General features: G+C 40.9%; 2 protein-coding genes across 6 annotated transcripts in view; one reads left to right on the top strand and one right to left on the bottom strand.

Moving 5' to 3' along the window:
- The first annotated feature begins 374 nt into the window (after nt 1–374).
- Nucleotides 375–2,227, top strand: LOC120721786 (fatty acid-binding protein, intestinal-like). The gene is made up of 4 exons (XM_040012333.1): nt 375–691; nt 1,020–1,192; nt 1,483–1,590; nt 1,677–2,227. Exons 1-4 carry the CDS (start codon nt 625–627, stop codon nt 1,725–1,727), a joined length of 399 nt encoding a protein of 132 aa, XP_039868267.1. The 5' UTR covers nt 375–624; the 3' UTR covers nt 1,728–2,227.
- A 6,329-nt stretch (nt 2,228–8,556) lies between these two features.
- Nucleotides 8,557–15,499, bottom strand: part of rbpms (RNA binding protein, mRNA processing factor) — a 53,231-nt gene continuing 46,288 nt past the window's right edge. For 2 of the 5 annotated variants that reach the window (XR_005693259.1, XR_005693260.1), the window contains exons 7-8: nt 11,418–11,537; nt 8,557–10,922 (exon numbers count right to left, since the gene is read on the bottom strand). The gene's annotated coding sequence lies outside the window, so the exon portion shown is untranslated. Of the gene's footprint in view, nt 10,923–11,417; nt 11,538–15,499 lie in introns of those variants that run through there. The other 3 variants (XM_040012349.1, XM_040012348.1, XM_040012350.1) reach the window with 2 other exon arrangements.

Here is a 15,499-nt window from a genome sequence, read left to right as displayed (position 1 = left end):
ATATTTTTAGTCAACAATAGTTAACAGTGACAAAAACTCATTCTGGTGGGTTGCATGCAGCCTATGCAAGTTTTTTTTTAATACTCATAAACCTAATGTTGTTTGAAAATATAAATAAAGTTAATAAAGTTTTACAGTTCTGAAACTTTGCTGACACTAACATTGTCCTCAAACTGTCCTAAATAGAAAGTTTGGGGTCCTCTATGAGGCCACACTAAGAATGCATTGTTAAATAGACCATCATTTTCATGCTAGGCACAAACTGTGTGACAATGAAAAGATTGAGCAGCAGAAAGGGGCACCCATTCAAACAACTCCCTCCTTTCTTTTCCCCCTGCAGAACAGTGCAACAGTGTTTAACTGTGCCAGATTCGCAGAGGGGAGTTGCCCTCCTGTCATTTATCAGCGTATCCTTGAGGTCGTGCAGCTATCGGCCTACATTTGACACCGTCTTTAAATGGCCACATCAGCAGACAGATAATCAGTGAGATAAAGAACAGCATCTTCCATGCCAGCTCAAGGAGGGGTGGATGTGTATAAATTGAGGCCTTTGGGGAATCACAATCTCACGGTCTGCTGTAGCGCTTCATCATCAGCTGCCTTCAACCCGACGAGCCTGCAGCCATGTCCTTTAATGGAACCTGGAAGATCGACCGCAGTGAGAACTATGTCAAGTTCATGGAGCAAATGGGTGAGTGTGTGTGAGAGCACTTGACAGTGTTTAGTTCACTGTCAAGCCATGCACTTAAACTCTGTTTTTTCTGAGCCTGGCCGTGTGAATTTATGAGGATAATGTGTGTAACTGTGTTTCCATAGAGTTCAGTATGGTTGTGCAGGTGTTGCACAGAGCAGTGAGATGTTAAGTTTTAATGTAGTTGTTGTAACAGCATTCATCTTAGGACTGATTACAACACTAATCATTATCATGTGGCTATAAAATCACCTCAAGGGGTTAATGACCAATAACTATTCATTCAACAATCCAGTTTCATATTTCTATGCTTTTTGTGTTTTACAAGGTGTTAATCTTGTGAAACGCAAGGTGGCAGAGCACGACAACCTGAAGATCACCATCGAGCAGAACGGGGACAAGTTTCACGTCAAAGAGTCCAGCACTTTACGCACCAAAGAGGTTGACTTCACTCTGGGCGTTCCGTTCGACTACACCCTGGCTGATGGCACTGAAGTCTCAGTGAGTGCGCTAAAGAGAAACATTACTGAAGCACTGGCACTTGGTCAAGGTGCTGTTCCATAATTGCACAAAGGCAACCAGAAATGGTTTGTTTTAGGCAAATCTAGCTTGTTTTTAAGAATGATGGATTCTCTGCTAATGGAAATAGTGGAAACCAGCTGCAGTTAAAAGCAAAGGAACGGTTTCCAGTGAATAATTCACTCTGCGGTGAATTAAAAGTCGCTTTTATGCAAATGTAAAACAGTAAAGGAGAGTGTTAAAGAGTGCTTTGACTGTATATTTTTAACCAGGGTGCATGGGAGATGGAGGGGGACATGATGAAAGGCAAATTCACCAGGAAAGACAACAACAAGGTCCTGACCACTACTAGAACTCTGGTGGGCGGAGAGCTCGTGCAGGTCAGTAGGTCCAAAGGTGTCGATCCCGAATTCAGTCCCAATAAATAAACGTCTCCACAAACCATTGACACTTTTTGTCTTTGCAGAGCTACAACTATGAAGGGGTGGATGCCAAGAGGATTTTCAAGAAGCAGTAACCTGGATATTGAAGTTCAAATTTTATTTTTTATATAAATCACACAGCCCAGTGAACTGTATCTGAAGTTATTGTTGGCATTTAGCTTATTTTACAAGAAGAATTATGGTCACCATGTTCATGAAACACTGAAATGGTCACACAGCGCAGTTAAATTTGAATCCCTTTTCCTATGAAAGGAGAAAACAAACACTAAACAGCAACCTGGCAGTGGATTTCTATCTGTAGCAGTAGCTAAACATTCAAATGGGTTTAGTTTTATTTGTCTTGGAGGTGTTCGGGATTTTCCACACATCATAGTTTCAACAAATTTCACAGGACTCATTCATTGGTATGGTGTAGGTTATCCACAGTAATTGCTGTTTTCAGGTAAAGCTCCACAGCAACATGAAATACATGAAATGCTATTGTGTGTGTTCAAACAGGGGAAAAAAATCAAATTGCACTAATGGTTCTCATGTATCAGATTGTCCTCTACAATAAAGCATGTTTATTATGTCACTTGAGTTTAGTGTTGGTGTTGTTAAATGACTGAATTGCATGTGAATAAAGTCCGATACATATAATCAGTCTAGATTGTCTTAACAGATGTGATAAAAGTCTTTAATTTTAGTCATATTGCTGCCATGACACAAGCACAAAGCTCATGCCTCTACGATATCATTTTTTACGAGCATCAAAAGTTCTTCATCAGGGATTTAAGTGAAATACCACGTTACCATTTCAGACTGCTTTCCAGTCACTCTTATAGCGCATGATTGGAGTGTGACCTTCTGCTGTCATGTGGCGGCCCTTATGTGCTATGTGGAGAACTAATGGTTCATCACATGGTGGTTTTCTAGAAAGTGAACAATGATTTTCATTCAGGGACAAAAAGCTCATGGCTGTTTTTAGCCACGAAGGGTGTAAAGAGTAAGAGCATGTATGTAATGAGGCTGTCTGACCACAAGAGGGAAACCTGTGCCTCCTTTAATTTTACTGCTCCACTGTAGATACAGCAGCACAATACGAATTCTAGGACCTGCCAGCTTCAGAAAATGCTAGATAAAAATGTTTTTTTTATGGGTTTTTAAATTATTTGTACAAAAACCCAAGAAATGGCAAAGATAATTATTTGATCATTCTCGGCATGTGTGCAGTATTGAACAAGAGGGGTATAAAAAAAGCAAAAAAAAAATGGCAAGCCTAAAAGAAACTGTTTACAGAAGATGAAAAGTATCATCAGATTTTGAACCACTATACAGTTTGGAAATCTCATTGGTAACTGCTCCATTTTACAGTATGACAATGATCCTAAACACACTCCTAAAGCAGTAAATGCAAACCTAGAAAGAAAAACACAATGACACACTTTCAGTCATGCATTGGCCTCCCCAGAGCCTGGACCTGAACATTATTGAAGCAGTGTGGGATCATTTTACAGAGTGTGCAGCACAAGGCAGCCAACATCCAAAGAAGCGCTTTGAATGTCCTTCAAGATGCCTGAAGTATTCCTCAAGATAACTTAAAGAAATTACAAGAAAGCTTGACAAAGTACAAACTCTGTTTTTGTTTCTATAAATCTCAGCACCCATTCCCATTTTCATAGTAAAATATAACAAATGGTGGCTCAGGACTTTTGCACTCTGCAGAGACAGTGCCTGATGGACAGGTTCGGTAAGTCTTCACGCCTGCGTAGTTTAACTTTTGTGATGTTCATCATGTGCAATTTAAGCAAAATTAAGCAACAGGTTTCCAGTATTTAGAACTTCACACTGCTCAAAGTGCTTGAGTTTTCCAGTCTTTGGCAGAGCAGGCATCAACATGACACAGATTTCCTTACATGGGCATCTTGGCTAATAATTATCCTACTGAAACCCAAACTCTTGTTTTGAGACCTGATAAGTATAGAAACTAAACTGCTTTTGAACAGGGAGTCATCAGATGTTACATGCTTAAAAAGAAGAACTCCTATGAGTTACAATAGCTTTATTTTACGGAGCCCCACAGGGGACATGGGAGAAAAAAAATTAAGACGGAATTTTGCAGGATCTCGCAAAAGTTTTGCGAGATCTCGCAAAACAAACTCGGGATCTCGCAAAAGTTTTGCGAGATCTCGCAAAAGTTGAATTCCAACAATGGCGGCACTACTTAGTTGTAATATTACTCTTTCTGGGTCACAAAATACACTTTTAAGATATTTTGAGGCGTGAATGTAGTTGTGTAAACGTCAGATATCTGCTCGGTTTACAAGATATCACATATTTGCAAAAGTGCTCCGATGTTTTCGGATATTGTATGAAACTTTTGCGAGATCCCGAGTTAGTTTTGCGAGATCTCGCAAAAGTCCATCTTAATTTTTTTTTCTCCCATGTCCCCTGCGGGGCTCCGTATTATTTGCATTGCAAAGCAAAGCAATAAATGTTTTATTGGGCTGAATGAAGTATATGAAAAGCCAAACCATAATACCAACAGTACATCATCATGGTCTCAGGACTCTGTACTGTATAGTTCTGAGGTTTGTATATAGTACTTTGGTTTGAGGACGTGGTAGGTGATGTCTTTAGATATAAACCATAAGTCCAAATAAAGTAAAACCAATAAAGTGTTAAAGTCTTATTGGCTCTACAATGATAGACTGAGAAAGAAAGAGTCTAACATCGATCGATGGCAACTTCCCACTGAGTCCTGAGTGGCACCCTTTTTCACGGAGGTAAAAGCCCTCCACGAACAAGGCTAATCTGGCAGGGGCTGGGCTGCTTTGAACACCAGTTTTCCGCTGAACCCTCCTTAGGGAGGAAAGTCCCCGGAGACCTGTCAGATGCTGGAGGGCTGAACAGATTTCAGTGCAGGGAAAAAGTGGGCCGCCAGGGCTTCTTTTCTCTGTCAAGACGTGCAGTCCACACTCATTTTATGTTTTTGACGTTTAAATCAGCAACATTATGGGATGCATCTCCATCACTGATTAGCCTGATACAAGACTTCCATGCAATGGATAGGATCACCTTATAAAGTGTAAAGTTCAGATTTTACAGCTGTGGCAGTATTACAAGTTAAAATATTTTTTGACCTGTATTAGCAAATGAAGGCTTTCATTTTGTCCTATTGCTATGTATACACACACATAGAGAGAGAGAGGATTATTTTTACCATAACAAAGATGTGTACTCTTTATCTGCCACTGGTTATGTGTGAATCATAAATGCTTTGTAATATCTGTACCACTAGGTAGCACTGTGGAGCTCTTTATTGTCTGAGAAGAAGGTCCTCAGCTGCTCTATGATGTCATCCTAAGCCAAGTTACCATATGAAACACACCCTGTTTACACAGACGCACACACCCACGTGCACGCACACACAAAGCCCCACTACATAATTATTGGATCTCAACTCAAATTATTGGAATAATATCACTGGTACTTATCTGGCATCCAGTAGAGTTAGAGTGAAATCAGTGGGAAACAGGAAAGTCGTGGGAGAGTTAGCCTTTAGTGTTTTGATTGCTGTGAGACTGTGGGCGCAAGGGGCCCACCCGAGGGAGGTGGAAGCTGTGGATGAGAGGGGAGGAGGAGGAGGTGGGGAAGGAAAAATAATAGGAGGACAAGAAGAAGTGTGTGTGTGTGTGTGTGTGTGTGTGTGTGTGTGTGTGTGTGTGTGTGTGTGTGTGTGTGAAGAAGAGGAGAAAGAAAGGACAACACAGGGAGAAGCCACTCCTCGCCCAGCTCAGCCCCTCTACCGCAGTGAAATCAAATTCACTGACTCACTCTGAAGTCGTCAGCTCATGTGAAAGAATAACGATCACAAAGACACTGACGGCGTGCTGGTGAGCGTCGGGGCTATTAGTTGGCCAATGCTTCCAAGAAGACACGGCCCAGCTTTAGCCAATCACTGTTTGGACAGTGACTCTGCAGGCCTTTGTAGAGACGCATGCAGACTGCTGGATGATGAGTCAGTAGACAGTCAGCACAGAATACTTTATCTCAGACTCCTCAGATTCCAGTCTTACTATAAACAATTCATGCCAGCGTACATGCTCAGATGTGACTTCAGTTCAGTTTTATTTATACTGCGCCAAATCACAAAATCACCTCAAGGTGCTTTATATTGTAAGGTAGATCCTATAATAATAAAAACAGAGAAAACTTCAACAATCATATGACCCCCTATGAGCAAGCACTTTGGTGACAGTGGGAAGGAAAAACTCCCTTTTAACAGGAAGAAACCTCTGGCAGAACCAGGCTCAGGGAGGGGCGGGGCCATCTGCTTCGACCGGATGGGGAGACTTGTGCCAAACATGTTCATTTGAAAGCATTATTGTGTGAAAAGTATGATGATGATGATGATGATGATGGAGCTGAGACAGCTGGCCATTGGCTGGCCTTTATGAGATGAGACATTAATAGGAAATATATCATCAAGCCTTTATAATTTTTCATCCATAAATCAGAATTTCTATTAGTATTATTAGTATCATTATTAGTAGTATTAGTATCTCAAAATCTTGAGTTACTCAGAAGTCAGTTGAAATTTTGAAATAATTATTCGAACTTGCTAGTTAGCGCTGCCTTATGTAAATTTTTATTTTCATTTTATTTATTTTTATTTTGTTTTTACATTTCTATTTATTTTTCCATTCATTTTCAGTAGTCATAGTCATTAGCATAACACACACAATTATTGTCAATATGATTTAAAAAAAAAACATATATATAAAAAATAATTAGTAACAATAAAATCAACATCCTAGTATTATCAGCATGAGCGTGTTAGCATGTACTTATTAGCTGTAAGCTCAGTTGCTAGCATGTATGCTAACATGGCAGTGGAAGCTTTTTCGCTGTTTTCTGCGGTAGCTGATTGGCTTATTCTCTTTGTGTGTCTACAACTAATAAAAGGGGCACAAATAAAACCCATTAGAAACCAGCTAGGAAAGTATTAAATGTGTTAAACATCAGTTTTTAGCTGAATGTTTGTTAAGCCATGCTAGTGTTTGGTCTGTATTTTACAGGCACGATCCCAAAAACTAATTCAAGTATACAAAAACATACATATTCAGGTAATGTATTAAACCAAGGAGAAGATTTTTAATTTACCTGAATTTTGACTGTTCACTTCAGTGAAATAAAATAAAAACGCTTGTCAGCAAGTCCATTTGTCTGACATCCTGCAGCCAGAACAGCATGAGACAGAAACACCTCTTTAATGGGCTTGTCAAATGGAGTAACACCATTACAAAATGTTGCCGGTTGGGTGTATGCATGCATGCACCAAGATGATTACGTACCTTTGCACAAGCATTTTCGTCCTTCACTTTGCTCTGCACCGACACCCTGCGTGAACGCCACCGGCCACGGACGAGTGTGCGTCGTGTGAGAAGCTGTTGTGTGCCACCTGGTGTGACTGAGCTGACAGGAGAGTGGAGACAGTGAAGAGAGAAACTAAATTGGCTGTGGCCTCTGTCTCAGGAGTAGCCAGCCCCTGGGTTAGGCGGGCTATTCTTATAGAGGGCAGTGAGAGGTTTCCAGCTCTCCTGATACACAAACCACTTTATAGAATCCCACATCATGTTTTGATGGTCTACTGGGATTACGAGGGAGGTATTATCCAATGAAAAGTGTAAGAATGGAAGAGGAAATGGAACTATACGAAGGTGGATTTCTCTGTGGGTACAAGGCCACTTCTAAGAGGAGCCAAAATTACCAAATGCAGTCTTGAAATCTAAAAATATCCTATGATGTAAACCATGGCCTGTAATATAAAGGCCCAGGTAGTACCAGTTATTTACATAGTTATTAAAAGACTAAACATTGGCAAGTTCACAGGATACTGCGCTTCAGTGAGCCTGCTCAGATTGTTAGCACATAAGAGGAACCAGTTAGCTTAATGGTTATTAGGTTTGCTATAATTATCCTGTGACCAAAAAGCAAACAAACAAACAAAAAAATGTTGATTTCATGTTTTCTCATCAAATATACTCTTGTGCCATTTCATTAGGTATAATGTTCTACTGCTCATTAATGCTACTGTCTAATCAGCTAATCAGTGACTGATGTAGACATGGTTGAAACAACCTCCTGAAGTTCAAACCAAGTAGAATGAGGAAGAGAGGTGATTTGTTGATGCTAGACATGCTAGTCTGAATTTGAATCCAGGAACAGCAGATCTGCTGGGATTTTCGGACACTACCATCTGCTCACTTAGCAGTTTTCTGGGTGAAAATACCTCATTGATGAACATTCAGAACAACATTCAGAGAGTAGGTTCCACATTTGGTGTAAACATGAAAGCATGGATCTATTCTGTCTTGTATCAGGCTAGCGGTGCAATGGTTTGAGGGGCATTTCCCCTTAGTAACATCTGAGCATCATTGAAACACTACAGCCAGCCTGAGTATTGTTGTTGACCAGGTCTGCCCCTTTATAACCACAGCAAACCCATCTTCTGATGGTTCCTTCCAGCAGGATGACGCACTATGTCACAAAACTCGAATCATCTCAAACTTGTTTCTTGAACATGACACTCAAATGTCCTCCACAGTCACCAGATCTCAATCCAACAGAGCACCTTTGTGATGTGGAGGAACAAGAGATTCTCATCAAGGATGTGCAGCAACTGTGCGATGCTTTCATCCCCTTGGATGAATAAGGACAAAAATCTCTGAGGAATGTTTCCAGCACACTGATCGATCTGTGCCACCTCCATCTGTCCAACCCAGTACTAGCAAAGTGTACCTAATGAAGTGCCTTGTGATTCTAGGTCATTTCTAAGTATATATATCAGAGTTTTATCAGTGTCTTCACATTTCAGAAAACTTGCACACTCTGAACAAATAAGGTAATCATGACAGCACAGATAATGTCAATCTTTAATGGCAGATGGCCTGAAATGTCTTCATTTAACATTTTCATAAAAACGTCTCATTTTGATCATCTCCTTTTTTTTTGTTTCAAACAACCAAACCTCTGCAATTCACTGAAATACAGTTTCTCCTTACAGCGGCTAAAGTACATAAATATCAACAGTACTGTATGCAATAGGAAAAAGGAAAAAGAACACGCACACACACATGCCGTGAACATGCACTGAACACACAGCTACACACGCGGTATACTAAAACAAGTAAAGAAATGATTTGTCACTGACAAAAGGAGCGGGGGGGGGGGGGGAGTCGTCTTATTCGTTTTTTCAGGAACTTTTGTACGGTACCGCTGGCGAAACACAAAAGACCCATTCGTTCGAGGAGTATATCTTCTTCTTCTCTGGATTTCACAGTGAATGATGCAGGTAAAACAGTATTCACATGTTACATACAGTATGCTCCAATCAGACCGATACAAACGAAGGAAAAAGCTCTAGTAATTCTTACCAAATGAAAATACAATTAAACTTACAATAATACTTACAATGAATTATATGATGGGCGTTTTCTATGAACCTTAAAAAGACAACACCCATTAAAAAACACACATAACATTCACGCACGTTGTATAAATACTTGTTCTAATAAATCTGAGTGCCACACTTGGCTTAAAAATGTCTGTAAAAGCGAAAATAAAAACCAAAACAAAAAAAACCCTTCAGCTGATTTAATAGATATGATGCATATTATCATTAATTACAAACACTTGGCTACTGTATGATTCAACCAGTCCGATATAAGTGTACACAGAGGGGCTAAACATCACAGGGGACACTTGTCTCCTTACGGCGTTTGATTGTCACATCAGCGTGAAATGCGACTTGGCCTTCGGAGACTGGTTTCGTATTAGCGAATGAAGATTTTGGCGTCAAGATATCACAGAAATATGATCACTCGATGATATGTCATACAGCAAAGACGTTATTGCAAGATTACAAAAGATTGTTTTTATACATCTCACTCCAATCATTATTATGTAAATTCAAACTTTACAAAAGCAGGTTGAATCACAGCGGCTCCCTAAAAATAGACAAAAGACACAAATCGCTTAAAGTGAATATCCTTTCAGATGCAGAGTGGCTCTTTGGAGTGACACCAAAAGGGACATGCTGCAAAAATAATGTCATACTTCATAAGAAATCAGACTGAGGACTACAAAAGTAGTCAAAAATGGAATAACCACTAGCCTAGATAGCTCTCCAGTGTAAAAAAAGAAAAAAGAAAAAAAAGCTTTGGTCTTGTTTCTCTATACTGTGCTGCTGTCCTCCTGCTACACAGCGAAGGAGCGATTTCCTAATTATAGCAGAGCTCAGTTTGCCACGTATTGCCATCACGCTATACGTGACATTGGGGTCACGCTACCTTCCACCGGCGATGGCTTTTTCCTGTCAGTGCCTCTTTTCACACATCTGATTACCTCAAACAGCCAAACTACGAGCCGGATCAGGTGCGTTTTGTCACTCAACGTTAAAATCGCTTCAGACAAAAGACTTCTGTGTTTCGTTTCGCCTGGTAAAGACGCCACAGAGGGACAAAAAAACCCAAAAACAACACATATGAGCGAATCAAAATTCCTTTTGGAGCAGAGACAAGAGCAAACTGGCAGGACTGCTTTGGTATAGCAGGGCGACTTGTTGTTTTAAAATGGCACCGAACAGAAAGGGAACAAAAAAACGAAAAGGTATAAAACGTCCTCACAAGATTTAGCACAACATAAATCAACCCAAACAAAACCGTTTCAAACATCGTCTTGATTACAAAAATACCTTTTTGTATTTCTTTAAAATATCTAAAAATGTACAGCATTGTTTTTTCGTTGTTTTCTCTCTCACGCTCTATTTTTTTTGGGGTTTTTTTTTGCAAAGTCATGCGTCAACATGTAATTTCATAATCATAATAACATTAATATGAATGATATACAGAATAGTAATAATTATAGTCATATAATAACATTACTCAGTAGCACTTTAGCCACACTTCCGGGCGTCTGCAAAGTGGCTGCATAAAACAACGTTTGCACTCCTTTTAGGTGGCCGGCTTTACACCCGCACGTAGAGGATGCAGAGACCAGCTAGGCGGGCGATGCAGTCAGTCGGTAAACAAAGAGCGCGGACGCCTTTGTTGTGCATGCCTGGTACCTTTCACGGAGGTGTCAGAGGAGGTGTAGCCAAGCGCTGCCTGTAAATTTACGTAACAGTATAAAAAAGATTTGGAGGGACTTTCGGGGAGGGGGGGGGACTCGATGTGTGATGGAGGCTGGGGTCTAGTATGTCCTGAGGCCCATGAGGCTGCTGCTGCCTGAAAGAGAAAGACAGAACGACAGCGGGGTGAGGCTGAAGTTCGCAAATGTATAATGGGAACACCGGAGATTACGTGGAAACACTAACAGCCGTAAAAGTCACACAGATTTTTTTAAATCCCCACCCGATCCAGTGCCAAGACCACACCCACATTCATTGCACGCGCGCTCTATCTCGAGCTTAAATTCTGGTGTATTTGCTCAAAACATTTCGCAAATCTCAAACATGCACAGATGAAAGTCGACACGGTGTCAGTACAGTTTGGCGCTGCTTCCTTCATTCAAGTGGATGTCTTTGACTGATGCTGTCTCTCAAATTTGTATTTTTTATTTTTTAAAAAAGGACTTTCACACCTTTTCCTGCAAATCTACACTTTCAAAATCCCCCCTCTCCCCTGCAGGGGCCCGCTACACGGGCGACGAGGTGCGATCTACACCTTTTGTCCTCGCCTGTTGGGATCAACGGTTGTGACGTTCCGAGACGTAGAACTCACCGACGGTGCGCTGCTCCAGCAGCTGGAGTTAGGTCGGTCCTCCTGGTTTCTAATAGGACACGAGAGGCAATCGGCAACGCCCGTCACAGCCGGCCACGGCCACCATCACACATCAGGAACCTGAGCACACAAAAGGAGACAGTTTTGATGATGTTTCAGAGGAGTGAATTTTGGTTTTATTTCAACAAAAATGTATGATTTTTAAATGTTCTCAAGCTCTCTGATTACTGGTATGACAAAGTTCAGCTGCATTGAACACACTGGTATATGTTTGAAGGGCAACGCAGCAGCTTATTAGTGTCAGTTTTACAAAGTTACAAAGTTGTTAATCGCATGATTTTGTTACTTTCACTACACAAATTCTCTATTTATTTGCAAAAGAGAGAAAAAAGATAAACACAACTGTCTAACCTCATGGAGCGAAGACAAAAATGGCACAGAGGTCAACAACTTTCGAATGGTGGTGATTACATGGTGGACATTACTTAGAATTTGTTGCACAAAGGGGAAATCATTTCTGACAGTAAAGGGACCCATGCCCAGGAACAAGATCCATTCTTTCCGATTGCCTGTAAAGGCAACACAATATTACAGAGCAGGTATCAAAAGACCCCTGGATCCAGAGCGATAATTAAGCTGATTGTACAGTGTGGTGCAAAAGTCTTGAGCCTCCCATAATTTCTCTATATTTTACGTCTGAGGAACAAGACTTTCTAGTCATTTTTAAAGTGGTCTTGTGCAATAGTTCTCCAAGCTTTCTGAAAGTATTTCAAAGTTTTTCTTTGAACACTGGCTGCTGTTTCACTCATTTAGTCCAGTTCTTGACCATTTCGTTTATTTGCATATCCATGTAACACTGACCTATCAAACATAGAAAAGGCACAAAAATCAAGGGATGAACTAGAGTTTTGTCTACATAACTTGTTCTCGTTTATTTAAATAAATCTACAAAAATGTCAAAGATAATAATTTTGAAGGGTATAAAATAGTTATTTCTTCATTTTTCAGCATCTCAAACACACTTTTACAGAAACATACCTAGATGGAAAAACACACAATGACACAGTATCAGTCAAGGACTGGCCTCGAAGCAGTGTGGGATCATCGTGATAGGAAACAGGACAAAAGGTAGCCGACGTCTAAAGAAGAGCTTTGAATGTTCTTCAAGAAGCCTGGAGAACTATTCCTGAAGACTACTTAAAGAAATTTTTAAAAAGCTTTTCTAAGATGGTTCAGACTGTGTTGAAGAATAAAGGTGGTCATACCAATTATTGAATTTCAAGCTTGTCACTGTTTTTTCCTTACATACTGTATTTCCATGTATTTTTGCACGTATTTCCGCAAATTTCTGTGCCTGTTTTCAATTATCCTGGCAAAATATAAAGAAGCGGGGGGTGACTCAAGACTTATATATGTATATCAATCTGAAAGACTGATTTTAAACAAATACAGAGATATGCACTGGTTCAGACATAGTAAAGGAAATCTTGCCTATGTTATACTTCTATAGTGACTTCTGTGTAACATCCTTTCTGGCTGGTTTTCCTGTGTTGACGCTAAAATAACAACACAAAAAAAACCCCACTATCATATGTCTGCTCTACACATTAAATCAGTGATTTATGCCGGTATGTGTGCACATGAAAGGCTTAATGCTGTGTCATAACCTGGCACTTATGTGGAAATGTATCCTAGGCAATGTTGTGGAGTAACACGACAGTGATATAAGCAGCAGTGTAACTAATTTCTTTGTTACAGAGGAAAAATCAATAGCAGCTGAAAAAAAGTAGCGTATCTTGTTTCTTTAAAATCAGTAGCTCAAAAGAGACGAAACCAAGCAGCAGAAGACATCTTAAGTCAAGACTCGAGCCACATACAGAAGCCCATTGTCCAGCAGTTTTGTCAGGACGTGTATTACACAGTTTTATTTGTGAATTAATTTTGTAATATCAGTCCATTCAGAAGTCTTTCAAGCTCAAAGTTTTGCATTGTCACAGGATGTCTGCCTGACAGCCAGATCTTCCACAAACCCCCAACCTCCACACTTCAAAGAGAAAGGTCAACCATGCAAGCTCCCACACCAGATGGATCACCAAAAATAGGAATTTGAGTTTGGGGGGACTCGGTGGAACAATAAACAATTACTAATCCAAATATGACCTTAAGAGAAAGAAGGAGCTGGATAGACTGTTGCAGGGAAAGAAGAGAGGTGGCTTAGGAAGTGTTCCCTGTTCAGAGAACAGTGCGTTTTTGAAGGGGGATGGCTGGCCTAGCTAATGCCCCATTGCGTGTTCAATCAGGGATGAGGCAATCGATGCGTTATACAGCCGCTTGGCTAAACTGATGCGACGCATACTTCCAGAGCACCCTATTTGTTCTGGCTGAGACACCAAGGTTAAAGATTGGGTTGATCATTGAACATGTCTGTGCGGATTAGGGAAAGGTTTAGTGATTTGTCGGCTTAATGTGTTACATCCAATAACTCGGCCCGGGCGCATGATGTGAGATAAGTAAACAAGCAGTTCTGAGTGTGGGAGGTGACTCGGTTTCTCGTGAATGTGTGGGTTGTTTCCTTTTTTTCCAAAATTTTCAACCAGGTTTCGTGTCGCAAATGTTCCTCCCGGTGTTATCACTGATCACTGACACGGTGCTGCAAATGAAGAAGAGAGGACCTTTTTGTTCTTTCTTTTTATGTCTGTAAAATTTCTCTTTCAACATGTCTTTGTAAACTTTGGGTTTCAGATGAAAAAAACCTCCCAAAAATGTCCCTCGGATTCCTAATCTGCCTTTAAAGGGGTCAAATAAATCTACAGTTTACAAAATGAACTCAGGCTTGATGTCAGTTTTTGTGAAAAAATGATGAAAAAGCAACAGCAACAACAAAAAACTGTAAAATATATCTAATATCGAGCTAAAACTTCAAACACACCCCTGTGGTCCTTTAAGATCTCTACCTGCGCAGCGTGGCCATGAAAAAGATCGCCGTCTGAAACCCCTTTAATCCGGGGAAAAGCCTTTAGGCCCTGGCTGTGTTTCTCACATACCAGCAATAACTGCTGGAGCTGGGTGGTGATGAATGCAGCTGCTGACATGTATCCAGCTCCTACAAGCTGGTGCCACAGTGCAGCTACACTGTACTATACACTGTGTGTGTTTGTGTGTGTGTGTGTGTGTGTGCATCTGTCAGCAGGGGGTGGAAGAATAAAGTCCCACTTCCTTATTAGAAAGGGCCCCAGCTGGCCCTCAGCTCTCCTCCAGTGGGAGTTAGTGCAACATTGTGCAGGAACCATGGGTTTTGTCAGGCTATTGGCCAAAAAAGCTCCTGAAGGCAGGCAGCCAGGCTGCATACACACGCACATTTGTCTCTTTCAGGGTCACACACAGGCATGCATGATAGGGGTTTTACACCCCCCTACACTCCCTCACCATCTCTTGTCAGATGGAAAATCCGGATTACCTTTCCCTCCAGTTCACTGGGCATTAATGTCCACTATTAGGTTGTCTTTGGAACCTAAGACCAGAGCACGAATGTCAAATATAGTTCAGGTTCACAAACAGCCAGACGACTGACCAGACAAAGCCTCCTGGGGGGATCACAAGAACAAAAACTTAAAGCGTCTAATAAAAGCCAGTAGCTGCTTAAACTTGCATGAGGTGCTGTAAATAAAGTTGTTGTTTTGTTAAACAGCACTTTCCTAGAGAGGCAGGAAGCCAGATGATTGAGACAACTCATTACCAGTCACGCCTGAATGCTACCTCACTTCCAGCTGTTCACACATCCACATTCAGGCCTGCAGTTACGCTTCCTAAGTCGCATACTCAGACAGTGAGTGGTCTCCGTTCGTCGACAAGTAGCGACCGACCACAGGCCTCTCTGAACCGCAGAGCTGCGGGCTTTTGTGAGCGTGCATCGCTCAAGTTTACCCAGTTAGCTTTAGCAACAAATTCACAAATCTTGTCCTTTGTGCTGTTTTTTTTAAAGACAATATCAGACAGATTGCACAACAGTGGTGCAACACAGACGCCTTCTTTCCCTAACCTCTGTTCAAGTTTATTCTTGTAGTCATGCAGCTAAAAATATT

The sequence above is a fragment of the Simochromis diagramma genome, unplaced genomic scaffold, assembly GCF_900408965.1.
Source record: "Simochromis diagramma unplaced genomic scaffold, fSimDia1.1 OVJJ01000604.1, whole genome shotgun sequence".
Lineage (NCBI taxonomy): Eukaryota > Metazoa > Chordata > Actinopteri > Cichliformes > Cichlidae > Simochromis > Simochromis diagramma.
The sequence above is the reverse complement of the archived record's forward strand: the minus strand, read 5'-3'. Positions and strand labels throughout refer to the sequence as shown.

Bases quoted from the DNA above. Each gene is read 5' to 3' on its own strand.
- LOC120721786 (XM_040012333.1), top strand. From the start codon at position 625: ATGTCCTTTAATGGAACCTGGAAGATCGACCGCAGTGAGAACTATGTC. The intron at 692-1,019 runs GTGAGTGTGTGT...GTGTTTTACAAG, and splicing joins CAAGTTCATGGAGCAAATGG to GTGTTAATCTTGTGAAACGC. The intron at 1,193-1,482 runs GTGAGTGCGCTA...ATTTTTAACCAG, and splicing joins CTGATGGCACTGAAGTCTCA to GGTGCATGGGAGATGGAGGG.